Source organism: Malurus melanocephalus, unplaced genomic scaffold (assembly GCF_030028575.1).
Source record: "Malurus melanocephalus ecotype Western Australia unplaced genomic scaffold, MMel_1.1 scaffold_212, whole genome shotgun sequence".
Taxonomy (NCBI): Eukaryota; Metazoa; Chordata; class Aves; order Passeriformes; family Maluridae; genus Malurus; species Malurus melanocephalus.
The window spans coordinates 906,352-915,755 of record NW_026623444.1 but is presented as its reverse complement, the minus strand read 5'-3'; the positions used below and the strand labels follow the sequence as shown (position 1 = coordinate 915,755).

The window sequence follows — 9,404 nt, the reverse complement described above, 5'->3', positions numbered from 1 at the left end:
AATCCCATTGAGGCACCTGACCTCTGTGTTGGGTTTTCTCATTTCTGTGTCTCTCATAGAGATGAGCATGACTGGTCTTACAGAAAGTGAACACAAGGGCGCAGACGCAAACAGAAATCTCCATAAAAAACAGTATCTTTAGTTCTCCTGAAACCCGCGGCAAGTTATTCCCAAAGTTTTTGTTTTTGACATACGGACAAGTAGAAAGTGAAAATAAAACAAACCTGACCTTTTCTTTTTGGATATTATCTGGCAGCTTGAAGCCTTTGGCACCTATAAAAACCCAGCTTGACCTGAACTTTATATTCTTTATTTCTTTACTTCCCAGCTCTTCTACTATTTTTTTTACGTCGTTTTTCAGCCTAGGGAAACGTAGAGAAAAAAATGAGTGCTAAAAATTCAGGATGTGAAAAATGATGAGAAAGATCATGGCTGATTCAGGCTTTACACTCAGCATTAAGCCAGAAGAAGCAAAAATGAGAATTAAGTAGTCCTGAGAGCTGTGATAGTAGCATGAATTGAATTCACAAAGAGAATTGAATTCATCCATTTTCTTCCTCCTCAATACATTTCTGATGTCAAGACAACCTGTTTGTAACAGCATAGCAGAAAGAAAAAATGTATCTCAAATACGATCTGATCTTTCAACCCTTCTTAAATAAGGACAAGGATTAAGTATTTTCCTGGGTAATTACCATATCATGAGCTCAACTAAAAAACCCTTGAGATTCCAAAGCACYTGAATAATCAGGTTAAACGTAAGAGGGAACCCAAACTAGAGACATTATAATTGGATAAATAACATTTCAGAACCAAGAAGGTTGTGACCCAGAGGTAACAGCAGTGCCCTTTAGGGTGCTTTTCAACAATATAATATCTACCTATCCTAGGGAGCATCAATGTTTGGATATGTGCAGTTATGGAAAAGATGTGGAATCAAAACTTTAAGGCAGGAAATGAGAGCACAACTCTGAGTATAGAATTCACCAATTCWCAACAGAAATTTTCCAGCCATTCACTGCTCTCCCCCTCATCCTCTGTAACTTCCTTACTTGGTGCTTCCATCATCGTAGGTGGCCATCAGAAGGAGGGTCCCTTCTGGTGCGCTCCTGATGAAATCCATCATCTCTCCCGAGTGGTCTGTGGAGTCAATCACACGCCTCGTTATTCCTGGCACACACAGCACATTCCTACTCATGCACACAAGGTCACAAACATTTTCAGGGAATCAGGRAATCAGCTTCCACTAGCTCAGAGCATTCTGTTTGTCCTCACTAACAGGTGAGAAAACTTATTCTTCAAAGTTTAGAAACGTGTGTTAAAATCTATTCTGAAAGTAGAGCATCTTTCCAGCTATGTGGAAGGGTGTTGAGGGACAGATTAGGAAATTTCCTATGATAATTTTAAAATCATGATGATTTTATAACTAAAATAGAACAAGATATGCCAGGAAAAGGAATTTTGCTAAGTGAAGCATCTGGAGGTAGTATCTGGTTAAGTGACGTTCCTGCCAGACGGAAATAATGGAGGCCAAAAGAAAAGATAAAACAAAAAATAATAAGATAATTTAAATTTAAGATAYTTTTTAAAAAAGATAATTAACTATTTCAACTAACAGGAAAAATTCAGCTTTTCAGGCAAATTTTGTCTTCATATCTGGGCAGAACATATTTTATGAAGACAGCAGCTGTTTGTTTCTAGCTGATCCCTGATGATAACACAATCACAGTCATTAAAAGAGCAGAATTACATAAATGCAAGTACTTTTTCAATGCTAAAAGATGAACAAAAACTCTGTTGCACTATTTTCCTTACCTCCTGTCCACATCTCAAAAAAACTTGATCGTATAGCTTTTCCTGTTTTATCTGTAATTTATAAAAAAAATTCTAAATATGAGCAAATATTATTTTATTCAGTCAGCATAGTAAGCATTTTCAGCTAAAGCTAGGCATCCCTAATTTTGTGTATTAATTGGCTTCTTTTGTTTCAGTTCTTAAATTGGAGGAAATATGAAGTAACACAAGTTGAAGATTTGGGGAGAATATGTTTTTTTTCATGTAGTCTCAGAATCATCCAATGCAACAAAAAAAAATTATTAATTCTTATTTTAAAGAAAAATCCTTTTTTTGATGTGTGCTTCYATGCTTTTATATCTAAATATATACGATTTTAGGTCACAACCATAGATAGGAAAAGTGGTTAAACCTCAGACTATTTGAATGAGTTTAATCCTATTCTGCAGTGTTTGAGATGTTTTCATCCCATCTGGATGCCATAAGACATTTATTTAGCAGTCATTACCTTGCCTGATCTAATTAGAGGACATGTAGAAAATATTGGCGCAAGATAATAGACCTGCTCCTATTTGCCATAATTTGGCTTTATGCACTCAAGATTAGTATTTCCCCTCTTACACTCATTTTTAACTCATTTTTAACTCATTTTTATCTGTTATACACAGTAAAGATTTAATGATTATTGGAAAAAAAGACAGTAGTTAACTGGGAAAAAACTTTGGAACAGATTCTTGTCCAATTTAAACTTCAACAAAATCGGACAAATTTGGACAAAGCCAAGACCCTGCTTTGCAGTAGTGAGACAAAAAAATATTGAACTATAAGTGTTTTGTGATCAAAGCCATGTGCCTGTATACTCCCTTTCTTCCCTCCCCCACAAATTTGTGCATTAATTTTCCTCTAGACACCTTATGGAATACACTGCACTTCATCCCCAYTCCCATTCATCTAAGACAAAATTCAGGATTTAGGTGCCCCCAAATCTGGACTAAAGTGCACCTTTGGCTTTCCAGTGGCTTCTACTATAAGCAAAGTTAGATTAATACTAATTAAGCTTTGAGTTTGTCTTTCTGTCCACTAACCAAGACAGGAAAAGRAATTTGTCCTGCTTCCCCCTTATCAGTGGAGCAGCAGATACATTTTATCAAGGACTGAAGCTGTAAGTTGAGCATTACTACTGGAGGTGCCTGATATTTTTGCTGTACTACAATTCTTTTGTCTAATAAAATACACCACTTCTAGGTACACATTTTCTTATATTGATTATGAACATGTTTCTTTTGTTTACCCAGAAGACTGTTTCTATCACACAGATTTGTTTTTCTTACATTAACATGAATCAAGTTTGCAATATTTCCCTCTCCCTTCCATATTAGCTAGTAAAAAAACCCACAAAACAAAATATCCAACCCCCCAAGAACATTGGTAATTTATTGCAGTACAAAAGTATGTGTCTCTCTAACGTGTTTTCTCTTACTTACAATCCACAACGGCAATGTTTATACCACTTCCASTATTACCATTCTCTTCACTTATAAGCCTGGAATTGAAAAAAATACAATATCAGTAAAATACATCTGTCTAGAAGCTCAGATGCAAAGTTATGTTTACCAGTGCTAAGTAATTTTCTGACGTTTCTGGTTTTTTTTTCAGTTATTTAATTCAAGACTCTGTTGTAAACAAGAGCTTAAAAATCCTGCACAGTGTATCAGACAGTTTCCTTCAACAATGACTCTTTCAAAATGAGCCAGATCAAGAAAATATTTCATACAAGTGCAGCCAGAAAGATAAAGGAGAAAAAAAACCCAAGACCAAGACAAAGTGGTTTTGTGGCTGTATTCTCTGTGGATTATGTCTCCAGGAAAGGTCACTGCAAGGTTTTGAAGTTATTCTACCTGTCCAGTTTGAAAAACCATGAAGGAACCTCACTTTCAGAAGATGCTGACCAGTTAACATTCTGTATATTGGCTATCCTGCACCATGAAAATTAAAAATCATATTGGAAACTAACAGTCATCTGTAGCTTATGTAGAGGAACAAACAAAAAAAAATCAATGTAGAGTTAGGTTTAAATTAAATACAAAAACCAGAAAAAAAAACCCCAAAACAGAACAACAATAGTTAAATAGTGTCAGTTAAATTCTGATGTTTTCCACCAGTAGGTAGAAGCTCATGTGCTGCTTCTGAACCAAACCCAAAGACCTTTTGTCACAGTACAAAGAACTTGCTTATATGTAAAATTAGTGGTACTCACAGCTCATCTTCAAAACAAATTTTAGCACTCCTCTGCTTGGCACCACCGCTGAGGATGCGGTAGGCGAAGTTCCCAGGCGAGCAGGGAGACCAGTGGTCACACTTGTGCCTTTTAGGAGCTGGRGCTGCAACAACACAGATAAGAAGAGGTTTTTTTGGATGCTGCAGAAACAATTTCAACATGGGATCAGTCCCCTGAAGTCTCCGTGCTGAACTCAAACACATAAACACAGAATCCTGACAGTTCTCAGAGATCGTGGCAACATCATCCTGGGTTTGTTTGGGCTGGAAGTTATCACTGACTTTCAAACAGATGTTGGGTCCAGTGCAAGCTTATCCAGGGAAAAATGCCCTATGATCTGATTTGAATATAAGGTAATTATTATGTGCTATTCCATATAACAGGAAATAAGGGCTACAGGGATGAAGATGTCCTACCAACAGCTTGAAGTTAATAGTTTTCATTCCCTTTTCAAGCCTTTTAGTTTTACAAAGTAACAGTCATGAAATGATAAAAATACATGCATAAAATCACCTGGACATACTAGAACTAAAAAATAATGAGATTTTAATCACAAAGTTTAGTTAGTGGTTCAACTGTTTATCATAAATATAAAACATGTGATAGAACCAAAGCTGCAGTTTTGCACTTTTGTGACAGCAAACASGTGGTGTAAGAACACATGTTAATTATTGCATTTGTACACTTGCAAAAATAGGCTGATATTGTGTTTCTTCAAAAATAGTGTCTAAGCAAAGCTTTAGCCTTGCTTTAATTAACTTTACAGTCAACTTCATTCCWATAACAGCACACACCAAATAATTCCTTAGCTAACAAGCCACTTGTCATTAAGSACATAAACACACAACATCAGATACAGCATAAGGACAAAAAAGGAAATAAATACATCTACACACCTCTCAACACTGGTTTCTTTCCGATATCTTGAAGTGCAGCAAGAGACACTGTGTTTTGGGGCACATGAACTGCAAGAAGGTATCCCATATACCAAGCAGCCAAGGATGCCAACACGAGTCCAAAACATCTCAGAACAACTGTGAAGGGGAAAATAAAAAGAAAAAAACTGTGCCCTTAAGATATAAAAATRTTTTGATAGCAGCACAAAAAATCTTGTAATATTTTCTTGGCATTGCTACCCAAACTGGCTGTTTTCTGTCTGATTYACTGGGCTAACCACAGCCTTCGGAGATGTGGAAATAGAATATTTGTTGCATTCCCATCTCTGACAACCCCTTTCRTTTCTAAAAATTGATCTTCAAGCAGAAAATTCCCCCCAGCACTCCCTTCAATCCTCATCCATAATGACCCAAAGAAACACAAAGTTCAAAGTCCCCACCCTAGTACGATTTTGACTCTGAGAAGTAAGTATCAGATACTACAGAGGTGTTTTGCAGTTACCATCGATTTTTTTTTGTGACAGGCAAATGCTCCAGGAATGGTTTTAAATGCTGACCACATGGGAATTCCCTCCAGCCACAATTTCAACATGCCCAGCTTAAAACAACACAAGAAGGCCCAAACAATGCCTTTCACACCATGAGCTCTGACTGCATTCAAAGARTCACAGAATAATTTGGGTTGGRAGGAACCCTCAAAGTTAACCTATTTGACCTCCCTGGATTGAGCAGGGGAATCTTCAACTGCATCAGGTTGCTCAGAGCTCACTCCAGCCTGACCTCGGGTATTTCCAGGGATGGGGMAGCCGCCACCTCCCTGGGCAACCTGTGCCAGGGTTTTCCCACTCCTAATGTGAAAAGCTTCCTCCTCATACTGAATATCTAATTTTCCTCAACACCAGCAGGCTTTCCTGATGAAATACGTCACCCAATTTATGATGTTAACAAGGAAATATCACATCACAGTTATGGAACAGGCTGTTTTAGTGGCATGAGTCACTTCCTGATGWGCAAAGAAACATGCATTTGAAAACAAGGCTCTGTTAAAGTAGAAAAAAGAAAATTATTCATTTTATTGTACYAAAAACCAAGTTTCACAGGACCAATGTACAAAATTATGCAGTCTGTTCACTTTGCCAATCTTCAAAAAAATGTTGTGTATTATCTAGTCTAAATCTTCRTTCTAACAGCTTACGCTCATAAAATACTACTTTCCTTTCCTCTTGGAACTGACTTTTATAAACATTAAGATTTCTGCCCTACCCTTTCCCTAGAAGAAGGCCAAWTTTTTCACTTGTCCTTCTCAAGTCCTGTTTTGCAGGTTCTGTCACTTTCCTGAGAATTCTGCCCAATTGGTCTGYATCCAAATACTGAGAAATTCTGCAGAATGAACACAGACATTCTTGATGTTATTCATGCCAGAAGGAACTTTGATTTTTTTTTTCTGTAAGAGTAGCCTTTAGTGACTCAGGTTCGGTTGATAAACCACCATAAAGACTGAATTTTTCCTCTCTAGGTACTCCCTATTTGTATTTGTCCACATGGGTATTCCAGCATTCTACAAGCTTTAAAAATAAAAAGCCCAACAAAACATTTGTGTGACTGCAGGGAAAATACTGCGAGAAAATTGCTATGTTTTCATCAAAGGTTTAAGATTGAGAAAATGATACAATGCATCTTCAGATATTATAAATTTCCCTAATGATTACCTATGAGAAATCTCTCACTCCACCACGAGTAGTGGTRCAAATCCACACTAAAATAATACTGAAAATTACTCTGACACTTCATTCATGCAGTGATGTGAACACAAACACTGACAAAGTTCCCATGCACAAACAAGGAAGCTGCTGGAACCAAGCAGAATGATGCCAATCTTTGCTCTGTTTGAATATTAAAAAAAATCACYAGATTTATACACAAAATGCATTTAATTTATAATGGAGGCCAAGTCAAAAATTTCAGAGACAAAACCAAGGAAGAACAAAGTGAAAATGAAAATTTTATTGAGAGATTTTAGTGACTACTTTGGGGGAGGAGATGGGGTGTGGTGCATTGCAGAGATCTATGACAGCACCAGTCAGGTTTTGTTTTGTTCATTCCATAGTTGGCTTGGCAGGTTTACTTCATATTGATTTTGCACTGTTTTTCATCAAAACTATGGAGCAATTCTGTTGCAAAACAGGCTCAACAGTGCAGAATTTMACCTAAACAGAAGAGAAAGTACAARATGTCTRACTGCTGTTATGCCTGATGTTATTYCCTGGGGGCTGGGAAAATCACRAWCAGATCATCCTGAGWGTGATCACACRRCACAAACAGGACAACCAAGGGATCAGCAGCATCCAGCACAGGTGTGGGAAAGGCAGGTCCTGCCTGACCATCCTGATCTTGTTTTATGAGCAGATGACCCCTGGAGGATGAGGGGAAGGCTGTGGATGTGTCTACCTGGACTTCAGCAAAGCCTTTGATCCGGTCTCCCACAGCATCTCCTGGAAAAGCTGCAGCCCAGGGCTTGGACAGGTCCATCTTCCCTGGGTTAAGCACTGGCTGGATGTCCAGGCCCAGAGAGTGGTGGGGAATGGTGCCACACTCAGCTGATGTCCAGTCACCAGTGGCGACCCCCAGGGAGCAGTTTTGGGGCCAGTCAGGTTCAGTATCTTTACTGATGGTCTGGATGAGGGGATTGAGGTCACCCTCAGTAAATTTGCAGACAGCACTAAGAGTGTTGATCTGCTGGAGGGCAGGAAGGCTCTGCTCAGGGATCTGGACAGGATGGATCGATGGACTGAGGCTTGGATCAGGAATAGAGGGGCCCCAGGACTAGGACAGGGATTGTCCCTCTGTGCTGGGCACTGCTAAGGCCACACCCTGAGAGCCGTGTCCAGTTCTGGGCCCCTCAGTGCAAGAGTGATATTGAGGGGCTGGAGTGTTCAGAACAGAGCTGGGAAGGGGCTGGAGCCCCAGGAAGGCTGAGGGAGCTGGGAAAGGGGCTGAGCCTGGAGCAAAGGAGGCTCCGGGGGGACCTTGTGGCTCTGCACAACTCCCTGACAGGAGGGGGCAGCCGGGGGGGTCGGGCTCTGCTCCCAGGGAACAGGGACAGGAGGAGAGGGAATGGCCTCAGGCTGGGCCAGGGGAGGCTCAGGGTGGACACCAGGAGGAATTTGCCCATGGAAAGGTTGCTCAGGCTTGGCAGGGACTGCCCAGGGAGCTTTGGAGTCCCCATCCCTGGAGGAGTTCAAGAAACAACTGCATGTGGCACTGAGTGCCATGGTCCCGATGACAAGGTGGTGYTAGAGGTCAAAGGCTGGACTTGATGATCTTGAAAGTTTTCTGTGATTCTATAATGTATTCTGYACTTTATTTAAAACACAAGCTGCTTAAACATTTTTTTGAAATAYGCCTTTTTTAGGCTCAAGGAGTACATTTCCCAACTCTCCCACGCAGTTTTCAAATCCGTTATCAAATCTCATGGAATATTTCACTGTCAACCCACTTTTGGTTTTGCTTTCTGGGACTCAGAAGGCACTGAAGGAGCTCACTGGCCCGAGCTGCTGGGTCCAGCTGGATGTCTCAGGCTTACTGAGGTTATTTATCCTGCACATATACATTCATTTTTTGGGTTTCTCCAYAGAGACGTSCAAACCTCTACATAGTAACAGCAAAGCCATAAACTTGGACAAAGTTAAGACAGTCAAGAGAGCTTAATGTTTGCTATTTACAGCAATTAAGAGTTAGAAAGCACAAAGTCCAGCCTACACGCAGGAAAGTCAGACYCTGCTTTTGCTGCTATCAGAGGCTGTGGCTGCTCAGCACAAGGAGCAGCGTGGGGATGGTGAACTGCAGAGGTGCTTGTTCTGTTTCCCTCACTCCATTTCTGCCATGGAGCAACTCCCTGAGAGTTACTCCTGTGTTACTCTCATGAGGCAGAGACAGCCAGCAGTACTCACAGCGCCAGGCAGAGAAGGCAGAAGGAAGGACAGTCAGCGTGGAGGTGTGGCAGGAGCGTGAAACAGCGGAGCATGAGGAAAAGATGACAGAATSACAGAATATCCTGAGYTGGGAGGGACACRCAAGGATCATCACATTCCACCCCTGGCCCTGCACAACCCCAACAATCCCACCCTGTGCCTGAGMGTGTTGTCCAAACATTTCTTGAGCTCTGACAGCCTTGGTGCTGTGSCCATTCCCTGGAGAGCCTGTTCTGTACTTGACCACCCTCTAATATCCACCCTAAATCTCCTCTGAGAAAGTTTCCTGCCTTTCCCTCGGTTCCTGTGTYAGCAATTCCACCTTCCAGCAGCTCCCAGTTTCCCTTCTCTCTCAGGTGCCCCCCACAGCACTAAAAGCAAGCCCGGTATTGGGTTATTTTGTGTTTAGCCGATTCAAACCCTCCACGCAGCCACACCTCGCTAATATACACACCCACCCGCACG

General features: G+C 40.6%; 1 protein-coding gene across 1 annotated transcript in view; it reads right to left on the bottom strand.

Moving 5' to 3' along the window:
* Nucleotides 1–5,101, bottom strand: part of FAM3B (FAM3 metabolism regulating signaling molecule B) — a 6,444-nt gene extending 1,343 nt beyond the window's left edge. Inside the window, exons 1-6 of the mRNA XM_057373990.1 lie at nucleotides 4,969–5,101; nucleotides 4,052–4,175; nucleotides 3,279–3,337; nucleotides 1,816–1,866; nucleotides 1,053–1,140; nucleotides 230–362 (exon numbers count right to left, since the gene is read on the bottom strand). Coding sequence (XP_057229973.1) covers nucleotides 230–362; nucleotides 1,053–1,140; nucleotides 1,816–1,866; nucleotides 3,279–3,337; nucleotides 4,052–4,175; nucleotides 4,969–5,056 — 543 coding nt within the window. The 5' untranslated portion in view covers nucleotides 5,057–5,101. The remainder of the gene's footprint in view (nucleotides 1–229; nucleotides 363–1,052; nucleotides 1,141–1,815; nucleotides 1,867–3,278; nucleotides 3,338–4,051; nucleotides 4,176–4,968) is intronic.
* Nucleotides 5,102–9,404: the final 4,303 nt, after the last annotated feature.